The 15829-nt window shown below is 35.8% G+C and overlaps 1 protein-coding gene across 1 annotated transcript; it reads right to left on the reverse strand.

Annotated features, from left to right (window-relative positions):
- Positions 1-365: 365 nt before the first annotated feature.
- Positions 366-4290, reverse strand: LOC122026773 (WD repeat-containing protein 75-like). The gene is made up of 9 exons (XM_042585493.1): positions 4210-4290; positions 3961-4101; positions 3811-3855; positions 2772-2938; positions 1865-1943; positions 1705-1790; positions 1141-1270; positions 917-1049; positions 366-499 (listed from the first exon to the last, which is right to left on the reverse strand). The coding sequence occupies exons 1-9, from the start codon at positions 4249-4251 to the stop codon at positions 366-368; spliced, it is 957 nt and encodes a 318-aa protein (XP_042441427.1). The 5' UTR covers positions 4252-4290.
- Between the last annotated feature and the right edge of the window lie 11539 nt (positions 4291-15829).

A 15829-nucleotide genomic window follows, 5' to 3' on the forward strand; every position in this document is an offset into this window, starting at 1 on the left:
TCAAAATAAAAAAATTGGCATTAGTTCTGTGCTAAATGAAAATCATATTTAGAGGAAAAAGCGGGAGTGCTGTAGATGGATATATTAACCAAGCATATTAATGTTTGACCTGTCTTTACAAGTTCTAAGCATATATATTAACCAAGCATATAACCTAAGAGGAATAAGTTACAAAATGCTACTTGATGTTTGACCTGTCTTTATTGGATTTTACGGCCCCGGTCTTCTTGTAGCCAGCACAATGTAATACTTGATGTTGACTCTACCTTTGCAGTTGTTTCGGCTTGAGGAGTGGCAAAGAATGGTGGAGTAGAGGATGGATTTTAGGTATTCATCCGTGCCATCGAGGAAATGACTTATTCCTCTTAGGTTGCCACAGGAACAGGATCTTCCACATCGAAGAAAAATATTACCCCATTTCCTTTTGCATCAGCATCACCTGCTGAACTGAGAAGAGCTAAGACGGCGAATTGAGATTCATCATGGGAACAGCTTACGGCTGTAAAAAAATGGGAACCATCAACAAGACAAAAGATTACAATCTTCTAACTACTCAAAGAGAAAATAGTATAAAGTTAAAGAAATATAAAAAATTCTATAAATATTTCACAAAATGTGAGCTTTGTTTGTAATCATACACCATTCGCAAAGCCACGGTAAGTTTATACTGGTCCAACAATGGACTGGTTCTTGCTGCCTATTTTGGACATTTGCAATTTATTAATATTAGTGCATGTATGCTAGAGACACTTGCAAAATAGAAGCTTTAGGACTCAAGATTGTTGTTGTATAGAACTGTTGACATGAACATCTAAAGTGCCAAAAATGGACTGGTTCTTTTTATTTCATTTTAATTTTCTGGTTCTTTTAGTCTTGGATTTATACTACGATCATTTAAGAGCCAAAAAATGCACACCTTCTGTAACAATCCCGTGAGACCAGTACAATGCCAAATTTGAAGTACTCCAAACTGAAAGTTGTGGCTTTAAACCGTGTGTATAGGACACCAGATATTCTGATTCCCCAACAAATGAAGGCTTTGTAATTGGCTGTACAAGAAAAAGGAAAAAAAAACAGATGTAAGGACATTCACTGCTATTTCGATTTGCCAGATAACAATATAGGCAAAATGATGATTACCGAAAGTGTATCTCCAATCATAGCCACAAGAATATTGGAATCTGGATCCCATAATGTAATTATAGTCTCAGCTGCAATAGCAAGGACTGATCCATCGGCAGAAAAAGCAGCAGCTGTTAATGATTTTCCCCTGTCATCAATTCAAAGAAATTAATTTCATGGGAGTTCCACTGTGCAACAACACTATATGATGGGAAAAGAAATATATGCAAGCAAATAATTTCAAAAAATAGTTTAAAGATTTCACCAATAATTCAATTAAAAAACAAGGCATCCTTTAAATTAAGAAACAGTATCTTTTTTTCATAATTAATGTATATACAAAATTGCAAGTTCCATACGCCCAATCAACTGGTTCAGCTCTGAGTAGCATCAAATACAAGTATTACTTTAAATATCTCTGCTTGATTTGAAAGCTGTCTGCTTCCACAAATTATTTCAATTTCATTCGATACAAATAATTTTTTATGTTAAAATAAATCATAAAAACTAAAAGGCATCAAATGAGCAATGATATTAATATAATAAAGGAAAAAACATTTCATTGGCAGCAAAATTTAATACTTGTATGAACCAACAGATTGGCATCTCCAACCAGTTCTCTGGATTGATTCATTATTTCTGTCGGCATGAGAACCATGAACCCAAACCTGAAAAATAGATTACTCATTTAATCATTATATACAATGGGGCAACAGAAAGAAAAGAGCCTAATAGACACTACCTTAAAATCACCACCATAAGATGATGTGACAGCCATGTTGTGTCCAGGGCGAAATGCAAGAGATGAAACTTGAGCATCACTACATCAGAAAGTAAAGAAAATATAAAAAGGTGGTTTATTTTATCTGTTAGAGTGGAAGGTGTAAAGGGTTAAAGAAGTGCAAAGAAAACATTAGTCAAGTAGTGAAAATCTTATAATTTGTCCTGGAGCTCCGAAGGATAAGATTCATGTAACTGATTCCAAACAGTTGGGACAAACATGGGATGGTAGTAATGATAACGGCAGCAGTAACAAAGAACCAAGAATTATTAAGCAGCAGAGAACAACTTGGCAACCAATCACTCAAAGAAGAGCTAAGCCAGCCCACAACCATATGGATCACTCAAGGATAAGCAACGTCAGCCCATAACCATATAGACCAGAAATGAAGTTTCAATATAAAATTGATCAACATTTAACTAATTCAAGATTGTCAACTTGAAGAATTTCTCTAAAATGAGTAATGGTAACAATCAAACTTATCACTCTTTTCCAACAATCAAAAGGTTCAATATGCTGGAATAAGATATGATCTGATCATTCAAGGATGCTTTTCATATTGCAAAAGAAATGCGTGAATGTGCGGATATAATAACCAAATCATAAGCACCAAAACTATATAGAAATTAAAAACCAATGAAACTTCTGTTACATAAAACTAAAGTATCTAGAAAATTGAAAAGGAAATATGTTTGTCTCACTGATATGAAAGACCACATTGGTGTGCCAAATTAAATACTTCTCCAATTGACATCATAGAAAATTAAAAGATTGATGGTCCCTATTCGCAAAGTTATGAAAGATTTATAGAATAAATAAACAAAAAAATAAAGAACAATAGATGAAGCTCTGTTTGTAGTCTTCTTACCTGTGAGGCTCATATATGACAGTGGATAATAAGTACTCTGCCACTAGGGAACCACGAGTCCAGTATTTTAGACAAACCAAACCCCCTAATTTTTCTTCAGGAATTGTCACATCAATGGTAGCCATTAAGGAGCCATCAAGAGAAATGGCTACAAGAGCCACATATAGCTGCAACCATCGAAGTACAAGTACATCCACGAAGAGTTAGCCAAAAATTCAAAGATCTAATTCATCATCTACAAGAATTATGATAGCTATCTATGTTGTAATGCAAAAGTAATTACATGCTTAAAACAAATTATGACAGCAACCAAGCAGATTTTAAGATTGACTCTCTCAAAATGCATCCCCAAGACATTATTTAAATAGGTGCAAATTTGTGATCTCGCTCTATTGAAACACAAACTACACACCAATCCTAGCATGGTAGTTTAGCATGAATCTCAGAAATTATTGAGCTTTAAACTAAATTAAATCTCTATCTTGTCCCAGACAATCCATGACTGATTACTCCAGCAATAGAAACATGTAATTGAATACCCCACAACTGCCACAAAGAGAGCCTGTGGGAGTTATGACACGTGCATTTCCAGTTTCCAGCAAATAGGAACCAATTGTGGTACTTTCTAGCTTATATCCCTGCCTTCTATGTGGCTGGCTAATCAGAATCAAAATGGATATTTTTGTACCCCATAACTGAGTTGTATCAAATATACTTGTTTCTAGTTAATGGAACCCAACAGTAACAGTGATATTTACAGAGCTAATTCCTGGAAGCAATAATGTCTTAGCAAAAAATGACCCAAAGAATCCATAAAAATGCAACTCCAATCAAGCTGTTTACAGAAATTTGGCAGTTGGTACAAATAATGCATTCTTTCCAAATGTCAAACTACAAATTAGAATTGCTTCTAAACTAACAGCCTACTAATGCATGGACGATTGACTCAAAGAGCTACGGATACAACAGAACAAAAGTTAAGGTAATAGTCATAACAGATACAGCACCGCAAATATATCTTGATTAGTTAATGGCGTACCATAACGTCATCTGCAGGCTGAAAATTTCTTTTGCACACTTGGACCTAAGCAATAAAATAAATATCATGAGAACTTGCTTTTTCTTAAAAGGAAAAAAGAGATGTCAAGCTCTAGATGATAATATCAGAATGCAAAAATAGAGCCATCACCTCTGAAACCTCATGGTTGTCAAACAAGCTATAGAATTGTACACAATAATCTTCAGTGGAAACAGCAACTAATCCAGTTGTCTGCTCAAATGCAACTTGTGTGCAGGATCCTTCATGTTTGAGAGGAAACGAAAAAGGAGGCTGAAGATATACTAGAATATATCAACATACGAAAGTTTATCCAGGAAAGGTTTTCAGTAAAACTAAGCCAACAAAGCATTGATGTCTAAACCATATGGTATGACAAACCTTGATTCCCGATATGGATTTTGAGATATCCATTGTAGGCATTTTTAGCAGATGAATGTGATTATCTGAACAAGATACCTGGAAAAAAATATGAATTAACATTGGCTTCCAAATTTCAATTAAATCAAAACATCAAAAGCAGTACAAAGCAATAAAAAGTAGTGTGACAAGTAGAACTATAGAGGTTTATCAATTCTGTATAGGATCATCAGTTGCCAATAATATGCAAAATGCCTGTAGATTTACTAAACAGGACCTCCTTATTAAACATATAATAAAAAATGGAAAAAAACCTCATTTTCAATGAAAAAAATAATGTAATGATATATAAGAAGTCTCCTTAGTTAAGTTGGACATCCTCTTTTGAGTAGGACTTCCTCTTTGATTCCCACGTGATTGAGAACCAGGAATCCTAATTAAAGTGTTTTGGTATTTTAGTCAGATTGAGCCTCACTTTGACTTCAACAACTCTAAATATATAGTGTCTAGCACAAACTTCATCAGATTATGTACTCATCTATGCAAACCATATTTTTAATCAGTCTTCATCAGATTATGTACTCATCGATCCGTGCCATCGAGGAATGACTAAATCATGAGAAAATACAATCAGGGGAGGGGGAAAATTGATGCAGTATGAATCCGGCAAAATGGCTAGTTCGGAAAATAATCAAAAATAAACAAAATCTTATTCTAGAGGGATGGAAGAAATTTTACCTTTCTTTCTTCCGTTCCTCCTACTCTCGAATCTGCTCTGCGAGGAAGGAACTAAGATCGAAGGGTTCAGAGGAGTTGAGGAGCCGTGAGAAGATTAGGAAGGGTAAGCTGACTTTGATTTTTTTTTTTTTTTTTTTTTTTTGAGCAGACGACATTTCAAGAAATAATAATAGCATCGAATGCACATTTCATCTCATCCATGTGCCATAACACCACAGGAAGAAGCCAGAAACTGCACTCGTTTATATAATTAGACCACATGTAACACACTGCCATAAGATCATTAAGTAGGATTTTTTAACATGCTTATACAAACTTCAAACTGTTCATTTGGCATGGAAACAGCTGCTGACTCTGATTCTATTCTTCTTTTTTATCAGATTGTGTAGCAGAATTTTTATGAGGTTCCACAAGAGACTCTGTACCTGCATTTAAACCATCAACATTTTTTGAAGCAGGCTTGTATGGACAAGCAGCTGGCACCCTTGCAGGCTTTCTGTATTCCCAGCCGAAAAGCCTGTAGATCTTACCGACGATGAGATCGAAGAGCAGAGGCAAGGCGTTAACGACGGGGATCAAGAACAAAGGCAACAGGCACGCAATACAGACCATCCTGGCGATTGTTCCGCTCGGCGTCTACACTCCGCTGGATCTGCGTCGAGGGCTCGAGAGATTTGAGAAAGGATAAGCTGACTTTGATTGAGGAGATGGGGAAATGCGAGATTAGGGATCTCGACTTGGAGGAGTTGGGCCGGCGTGAGGAGTTTTGCGTGAGGAGTTTGGGTCGAGATTAGGGTTCAGAGGAGATCACGCGGCAAGGAGAGGAGAAGGCGCTCGTGGAGAGGAGAAGGCGCTCGTGGAGAGGAGTGGAGAGGAGAAGGCACTCGTGGAGAGGAGAAGGAGAGGAGAAGGCACTCGTGGAGAGGAGTGGAGAGGAGAACTCGTGGAGAGGAGTGGTGAGGAGAAGGCGCGCGCGCGTTGAGGGTTTAGAGTTTAGCAAAGCGAGGGCTGCGAATTTATTTTAAGTGAGTTTAGGGGAAACATACACAACACTTTAAAAAACGTTTTTTAAAAAAATGTTGTCTTTGACCATAAACAACAACACTAAAGACAACACTTCATTAAAAATCGTTGTCTTTAGTAAAAAGTAAATACCATAGACAACGCTTTTCACTAAAAGCGTTGTAAAACAAAGAACGACAACGTTTTTATTAAAAAGCGTTGTCTATTGGGTGTTGTTGAATGCAAAAATTCTTGTAGTGTGGTGAGTACAGCTTCCTCAGTTACCTTTCAGTTTTACATATTCCCTATATATGATTAGGAAGTTGTATTCCATGTTTGTTGCTGTTAGATATATCTTACTACTCATGTCCATTGGTATTCGCTGAGTTGTTGAACTCACCCCCGTTGACACTATCTTTTCAGGTACCAGGTTATTTATGGTGTCGCTTGGAGCATCCTGTCTGCTGGTCCCCACGTCACATCAGAAGACTTATCGGTTCACGTATGTTTTGTTTGTTTTATGTATCAGTTTGTTTAGCTCTGTACTCTGGTTCTATTTTTGGAGTATTGATGTTGTTATGTGGTATTTTGTATTTGTTATTGGTTGTGTAAGCCTAGCCGGCTAGCAGTTTTGTGTTTGGTTGTATTTGGTTTCTAGCAGTTTTGTGTTTTGGTTTTGGTACAGCCGAGTGGGCTGTTTTATTTTTAATTGTGTGGTTGTGTCAGCCAGAGGCTGAATTTGATATTAACTGCGTGGTGTTTGTTTTCTTTTATTGTTATTATTCCAGCCGCATGTGGCTGAGGTATATAGTGCTTGTAGAAAAGTTTCAGATTGTCCGCCGTACAGGGGAGGTGCTGCCGAAATTTCTTCGGACAGAGACTCCTCCGGGGCGTGACATCGCGAGTTTAGCTGTTCGTGGGAGGGGTTTCGGGCATGAGGTTTTGTTCGTGGTGAGTAGTTTGGCGGAAAATTAAATGCGGGAGCCAAAAAGTTTTGACGAATAATTAGTAGACGAGATGTTTCAACAAAATTATATTAGAAGAGCTTGAAAATAATTAACGGCTAACATTATATGCTGTTAAATTTTTTTAATACTTATTGGCAGCGTGCTTTTTTGCATGTCGTCATTTATATATATGATAGGTATTTACAGCGCGCTTCGCACAATGTTAATATTAAGTTTTAACAGCGTACTTTGTATACCATACAAAATATTATTGACAACATATTTTTTATGCATGCTATCGTTTGTATAAATATTACACTATTCGCAGCGCACATAATTGGGTGCACCGTAAAAACTATTATTAACAGTGCACTTTAATCACGCGCCGTTGATGATGCACTGCAGAAAGTCACATTTGTTATAGTGTGGATCGAATGGATCAGTCAACCTAACTCAAGTAGTTTAACTAGCTAAATTAGTCTTTCTAAATTGATTAATTTGTATGAATAAAAAAATTGTATTTAAAAATTTAGTTTAAATTAAAAAATTTATCACATTAATATTATAAGATTTATAAAAATATTTTTAATTTAAATAAGATGAATAATTTGTAAGGATGGAAATTTAAATGCATTATTCAGGTGATCAAAGGACATACTCATTTAAATCAATCAAATTGCCCCAATATTCTATATCAACTTGTTTGACCGGATCATCCAACCAAATTGGTTGACCAACTTGACCATTTTAATTGGACCTATCCAATCAATCGATATATTTAGTCCATTCAAACCAAATACTAATCAAAATTTATTAGTTTACTTAAATTGATTAAATTGTCCAGCTTAAATAGTCTATTAGTTGAATTAACTCAACCGGATCAATCAAATCCTTTGGCTAGTCCAACTCTCCCCTAATCTAACTAACCCGCCCGGCCCAACATTATTAGCTCATCAATTGCTTAGCCAGATTAACCATATCTAATTGACCAAGCACTAAATAAGTCCCGTGATAACCGAAGACATGTCATAATTTTCTATAGATGGAGATTCGGCTGAAAATCGAATTATGATTTGTTTAGACCAATTCAAACATTAAAAAAAAAAAAAACCCGGAAACATTCCTAAGATGGAGCAGGCATGATCATTGTGCTAAATAATAATATTTTTTTTAGTACTATTATAGCAATATATCAAATGCAATATATGATACTTACATGCAAGCTGACAGTGATTGTCGATTGCCATTTCATTGGTGCAGATGCATAATGTAGAAGAAAACAATTGCTCGACCTAGTGTCTCACGTCATTCGTCCGACAGTGACAGTGACAGTGACAGTGACAGTGACAGTGACAGTGAGATAGGAAAAAAGGTAAATTAAGTAATGATCTTTTAAGTGGGGCCATTTAAACTTTAATTTTTCATGGAATCCGGTTGATGAATTTTTAAAATATTTAAATTATATATTATAATTTTAAAATTATCAAATCATATATCTATTTTTCATTTTATCCTCATCCTGAAATCAAATCGACTGAAAAAATAAACTAGTTAGAATCAATTTCAATTTATTTGTAAAATCCATCAACCAGTTTCGATTTTAATGGATCTAAAGACCTCGAAATGACATGAAATCAATTTTTATGTATTCATCTAGTTCTCCTTATTGTAAAATATTATCAAATATTAATTTGACCCAATATATTGAGAGCAGTGCTTTTTTTAAATACGAATGCATTCAAAAAATTAATTCATGTTTAAAAAATTACTGCTCTCAATATATTTAGTCAAATTGATAATCAGAAGAACTAGACGAACACAAAGAAACTGATTTTATGTCATTTCGAGGTCTCTATGCCCATTAATCAATTTTGGCCGAAAATTAGTTGATGGACTTAGAGACCTCGAAATGATATGAAACCAATTTATATGTGTTCGTCTAATTCTCCTAATTTTATAAATACTATCAAACATTAATTTGACCCAATATATTAAGAGCAGTGATTTTTTAAATATAAATATATTTAAAAAAATTAATTTGTGTTCAAAAAATCACTACTCTCAATATATTGGGTCAAATTGATATATGAGAGAATTGATATAATCATAAAAACTAGAAGAACTCATAGTATCTGGGTTCACTTCATTCCGAGCTCTCTAGGTCCATCAATCTATTTTGGTCGAATGAACCTACGTTGATTTTATTTAAATTCATTCGGCCATAGTTTCAAAAAAAAATCACTGCTCTCAATATATTGTATCAAATTGATATTTGATAGTATTTTTACAATCAGAAGAACTAGACGAACACATAGAAATTGGTTTCATGTCATTTCGAGGTATCTAGGTCCATCAACTGATTTTGACCGAAATCGGCTGATAGACCTAGAGACCTTGAAATGACATAAAATCAATTTCTATGTGTTCATCTAGTTCTCCTGATTATAAAAATACTATCAAATATCAATTTGACGTAATATATTTAGAGTAGTGATTTTTTGAACACGAATATATCCGAAAAACTAATTTATGTTAAAAAAATCACTGCTCTCAAAATATTGGTTCAAATTAATGTTTGATAATATTTTTGACAATCAGGAGATCTAGACAAACATATAGAAATTGATTTCATATCATTCCGAGGTCTCTAGCTCCATCAGCTAATTTTGGTCGAAATCGGTTGATGGATTTTTCAAATAAAATTAATGAAATCGATTCAACTGATTTATTTTTCAGTCGAATTGATTTAAGGATGAGGGTAAAATGGGAAATGGGTACGTGATTTGGTAAATTTGAAATTATGATACGTGTTTGGATATTTTAAAAACTTATCTACTGGATTCGATAAAAAGCGGTTTAAACTTCAAGGAAATGAACTACGTAAGAAAAATTGATCCTTGGGTAGAAACCGACCATAGTTCTGCTGTACTCTATAAATAGGCTTCTCACCTCCAACTCTAAATAATTCTGTTAGAGTATATACTGAAAGCCTAAGCTTTTGTAAACATTTATTTTGAATAAAGAATCATATTTGGTCAAATTATCTACATTTGTTTGTAGTTGTTTAATTAATTTATATTGTAGATAACATAGTATGTTGTGTCACATACAGAAGATAATGTTATCAGTACCTTATAAATTATAAACAGTAGCTCACGACCAAAATGAAAAGGAACAAACCATTGGAAGGTCGTAGTGTAATTAGGTATTAGTTTATTTTAACTATATAATTACACTAGTACACTTAGAGTGTATTGAGTAGGACCATCAGAGGTCGTTTCTTTTATACTGATTTTATAAAGGAACAAGACCTCAGTTATTATGGAAGTGTGTGCTCTTAATCCTAATATAATAACAAGCACATATATTTGATATTTATTTCTTTAATTTATCAATGGGTGAGATTTAGTTCGATAAATCAATAAGCCCGATAAGTTGGGAAATGATATCACTTATAGTACGTGTTGTTGATTATAGAAGGAAACTGTGTCCTAGTGATCTAGGTTGATAATGTCCCCAAGAGGAGCTCATAAGGATTGTCATGTTAAACCCTGCAGGTGGATTTAGTCCGCTATGACGATAAGGTTTAGTGGTACTACTCTTGGACTAAGATATTAATTAAATGAGTTGTCAGTAACTCACTTAATTAGTGGACATTCGACATCTTAAACACAGGGAGACTAAAAAACTCATAATAAGAAGGAGCCCAAAAATGTAATTTGGGATTGGTGTGGTAGTTCAATAATAGTTCTTTAGTGGAATGAATTATTATTGATAAAATTAAGTTGTGTATTCGGGGCGAACACGGGATGCTTAATTTTATCAGGAGACCAAAACCAATTCCTCCTCTCGGTCCCTATAGTAGCCTCTTAGTTATAGAGTACTATACCCACCTATGCCCACCTTCATACCCATGGTGTAGGGGTCGGCCAAGCAAGCTTGAGGATCAAGCTAGGGTCGGCCAAACCTTGGTCCATGGGTGGCCGGCCCTAGCTTGAACCCAAGCTTAGGTGGCCGACCCTATTAAATTAGAAAAGAATTTTAATTTTAAAATTTTCTTATGTGGAAGATATAATTTATTGGAGAGATTAAAAATTAAAATATCTCTTTTATAAGTTTCTACAAAAGATTAAAGAAAGAGATTAAATCTCTTTCCTTATTTGTAGATTGGAAGGATATTTTATTTTTCTTCTTTGTAAATTATTCACATGTTGAAAAATTAAAATTATAGAAATTTCTTTTTATCAACCATGAAGAGATTTTAAAGGGAAATTTTATTTTTTAAAATTTCCGAAGACAAATAAGGAATTTTAATTGTTGATTGAAAATTGCCTTGTTTGCTCTCCATGAGGTGGCCGGCCATGACATTGTTAATTAGGAAATTTTATTTAATTTTTCTTAATTCATGTCAAAGAAAGTTAAGGAAATTTTATTGTAATTAAATTTTCTTATTTGCCAAAGCTAAGGATTATAAAAGAGAGGGTTTTGGGTGCTTTCAAGGTGAACAACCTCTATTATTTTTCTCCCTCTTTTCTTCCTTGGTGTGGCCGGCCTCTTCCCTTTCTCTTCTCTCCATCTTTGTGGCCGAACCTCTCATCCTCCTTGGAGATCAAGTGGTGGCCAGATTTTAGCTTGGAGAAGAAGGAGAGAAAGCTTGCATCCCTTGGAGCTTGGTTGGTGGAAAAAGATCTTCATCCTTTGGAAGCTTTGTGCTTGGCCGAAACTTGAAGGAAGGAGAAGAAGGTGCTAGGTGGTCCTCGTCTTGGAAGATCGTTGCCCACACAACGTCCGAGATTAGAAGAGGAATACGGTAGAAGATCAAAAGGTCATTATCTACTAAGTAAGGTATAACTAATATTGTTTTCCGCATCATGTTAGTTATATCTCCATGTAAAAATATCAAATACAAGAGGCATGCGATTCTAGTATTTTGAATTAGTTTTCGATGTTGTGTTCTTTTGTTTTTCTTTTTCTTGTGATTTGATTGTTCTTTTTGGTTGACCTAAAGTTATTTAAGGAAATTAAATATTAGCTTTCCTTAAAAGGCTTTGTCTAGGCGGTGGTGGTTGTTCCCATATCCAAGAAGGCCATGTGCCTCGCCATGCAGTCTTTGAAGCCAATTTTGGAAATTAATATTTAATGGAATTAATAACCTAGGTGATTTGGATCAAACGTGTTAAGTTTCGCAGGAGATCCAAGTCTAAACCTAAAAGAACAAATAAATTAAACTTAGGATCAAACGTGTTAAGTTCCACAGGCGATCCAAGTTTAATTTAAAAGAACACATGGTAGTTAGCTAGGAAAAGGTTCAGACCTTTGTACAAAATTTTTGTATAGTGGAACCATTAGGTTTTCCGAGTAGCAACCAACAATTGGTATCAGAGCTAGGGTTTTGCCTCTGTATATTTGGTATTAGTTTAATTATGCACATGTCATACATAATTTAGGCAGGTTAATAGTAGGATGTGCTAACTTTGTGGATACAGGATCCAACTATTATGACTTATAGTTATTATGTGTGTGATTGGACCCTTGGACATGTCAAGGGCATTTATTGTGTGTGCATGATTGTATTATAAAATACAGCAGGAGCTGTATTTAGTTTTATTAGGATTTTATTTTTTGATCTAGATACATGTACATTCCTTCGAGGAATATAGGATCGAAAAATGTAAAATTCTATTTATGTCGCGGATCGAATCTTGCAAGGCGTGGAACTTTTTGAGGACCAGAGGCGTAGCGGAACATGGAGCTAGATGAATGCGACAACTAGACCCGGTGGCGCTGGCCAAAAATGACAGCAGCTAGGGATGACAACACACGGAGGACAACTATAGATAAAAGCCATAATAGTTGAAAATTAATTTTTCTATTTATTGCTTTTATACTATGCTGTGTGTGCATGTTAGTATACAGTTTTAGTAGGCTAGCATAGTCAAAATTCCTCATTTCAAATAACTAAGTGGGAGAGGGATTTTAAATAAATTCCACGGTCTCCATTACTGGTTTGTTAGTGATGCAAACAAACTTGCGCGTTGGCTCTGAGTGCATTCCTCCATATCGGATGAGTTTGTTTGTGGATCACTAGAACAAACTTCCATTTTGGATGACTATAGGAAGTTAATTAAGAGCGTGTGATCTTCCCCATCGGAAGGGATACAATCTTATTAATGGACTTAGTGTCAAGTAATGGTATACACTTAGACACGTCTAATAGTATCCTCCCCATCGGAGTCACTGCTATTATTCGTGTGACCAAAGGAAACCAACTATTAATTTTATTTGTCAAAAAGTTAGGTTGACAAGATAATAAAATTAATGGGTTAAACCCTCCTTTTACAAATGTTGAATTTGTATACATCCACACTATCGTGGCATACAAAATTCACGATGTTTTGAGGTGTTGGTTAATTTAAAATAGTATTGTTTGAGCAATCAATATTATTCTAAATTTAGAGTTCTGACCAAAAGTTATTTGTGATTCTTATGATGACTTTCAACCCACTGGCTATCATACTAAAAGAGAATAGACTTACTGGTCCTAACTACATAGATTGGAAAAGGAACCTGGACATTGTTCTTACAGCTGAAAGTTATAAGTTTGTACTGACTGAACCTTGCCCTGATACACCCAATGGTGAATCTACCCAAGAGGAGATTGAGTATCATAGGAAATGGGTAAAAGCAGATGAGATGGCGCGGTGTTACATTTTGGCTTCAATGTCAAATGTATTGCAACATCAGCATCAAGATTTACCAACAGCTTATGACATTATGAACAATCTCAAGGAACTCTTTGGTCACCAGGATCGGGCCTCTAGGCAAGAAGCCATGAGAAAGATAATGACGGCCACCATGCAAGAGGGTACTCCTGTGAGGGATCATATCCTAAAGATGATGGCTTATCTGAATGAAATACAAATCCTTGGAGGAGAAATTGATAGGGAAACCCAGATCGATATGATCCTCCAAACGCTACCAAGAAGTTTTGAGCAATTTCGCCTGAATTACAATATGAATAAAAAGGTATATTCATTGGCGGTACTACTGACAGAACTTCAAGCAGCAGAAGGTTTGTTTTGTCATAATTCTCAGATTCACTATGCTGAAAATGGTTCTACTTCTAAACCGAAAGAAAAGAAGAAGAAGAAACAAGTTAGCTCAACAAAGAAGGTGAATAAATCTCAGAGTACAGGACCTAAAGCTGGAGTGAAGAAGCTGAAGGGCAAGTGCTTCATCTGCAAGCAATCAGGGCATTGGAAGGCGGACTGTCCTCGTAAGAATCAAAACAACAAAGGTATATCTCATGCTCTGGTTGTTGAAACATGTTTAGCGGTGTTATCTACCAGCACCTGGTGTGTAGATACGGGGGCCACTGATCATGTCTGCAATTATTTGCAGGGGTTCCAGGAAACCCGACGACTATATGAAGGAGAGATAATCGTCTGTATGGGCAATGCTACTAAGGTAGCGGCTGTTGCAGTGGGAGACGTCTACTTATCTTTTGATAGAAATAGAAAATTGGTTTTAAGAAATTGTCTTTATGTACCCAGTTTTAGAAAGAATTTAATTTCAGTTTCTAAACTATTTTTGGATGGATATTCTGTTTCCTTTAATAACAATGTAGTTATAAAGAGAAATAAAGTGATTATCTGTTCTGGTGCATTAGTTGGCAATTTATATACCTTAAATCCAATTTCTCCTACAAAGCAAAATATGGAAATTTATAACACATCTTCTAACACTAATAAGAGAAAACAACCTTCAGAAATGAACCGAGCATATCTTTGGCATCTAAGGCTTGGTCATATTAACTTAAGTAGGATTCAAAGGCTTATAGCCGATGGACTCTTGGGTTCATTAGAGTTGGAAAATTTTCCAACTTGTGAATCTTGCTTGGAAGGTAAAATTGTTGGGATCTTAGATGGCTAGAGGGGGGGGGGGGGGGGGGGGAATAGCCTTTTAAAATCAAAAACAAAATTTCTACACAGAGATTTGTTAGCACAGCGGAAATAATCAAAACTAACACTTATGCAAAGAAGAAAACACACCACCACTAACACAATGATGTACGAGGTTCGGGGATAACTTGCCCCTACTCCTCGGCGTGTCCGTAAGGTGGACGATCCCTTGATCTTTCTGTAGATCAGCCCCCGGACAGATTCCGGCTAAGTATTTCTCCTTCTCGGTGGAGAAACCTCCCACAAAGTCTCAAGATAGATTTAGAATGAAGCACAAGACTTAGACTTACAGAATTTTGTGGCTACAATGAATGCACAATCAACTTACAGCCACAATGAATGCAGAGAGTGAAGACGAAGTAGATTCACAGCCAAGAGCTTCACAGAACACCCTTGCTTGAACGTCAACAGAGAGTTTGCTACCCAAGAAAAAATTCTGCTGCAACCTCTCTTCTACCTCCTTCTTATTTCTCTGCTCTCTTGCTGTCTTCAGCTAGAGCCAAACCACTGCATCGAATTACGTCAACCAGTAGAGTATCACTGTCGCCTAACCAGGCGTCGCCAATCACGCTTCTTCCTCATCTGATTATCTGAGCTCACACCAATACCATCCTTGGTCTTCACTGGTGTCTCTGAGCTCGAACCAATAAGGAAGAGTCTAGCTGATTGCAGCCAGTGAGCCAACTGAACAAGCCAGTGAACGTTGACGCTTCTTTTGCACAATTTACAGCGATAACCAGTGGAAAAACTATTTTGTTTTATTCCTTTGATAGTCATTGATTTGAATTCAAGCATCACCATGGTACCTGCAACCTGTTACTCAAAAAGCTCTGCGTATGTTAGATCGCATACATCGAAACGAATCGTAAATCGCCACGACGCAGATATGGTGGATCCAACAACCGATCCACACCTTGATTGATGTCCGATCCGGGAGACCGATCAGTATGGCCTGATGGCCTGTAGCTTAATGGGTGCGGTTCCTCGAGATCG

The sequence above is a fragment of the Zingiber officinale genome, chromosome 10A (assembly GCF_018446385.1).
Source record: "Zingiber officinale cultivar Zhangliang chromosome 10A, Zo_v1.1, whole genome shotgun sequence".
Lineage (NCBI taxonomy): Eukaryota > Viridiplantae > Streptophyta > Magnoliopsida > Zingiberales > Zingiberaceae > Zingiber > Zingiber officinale.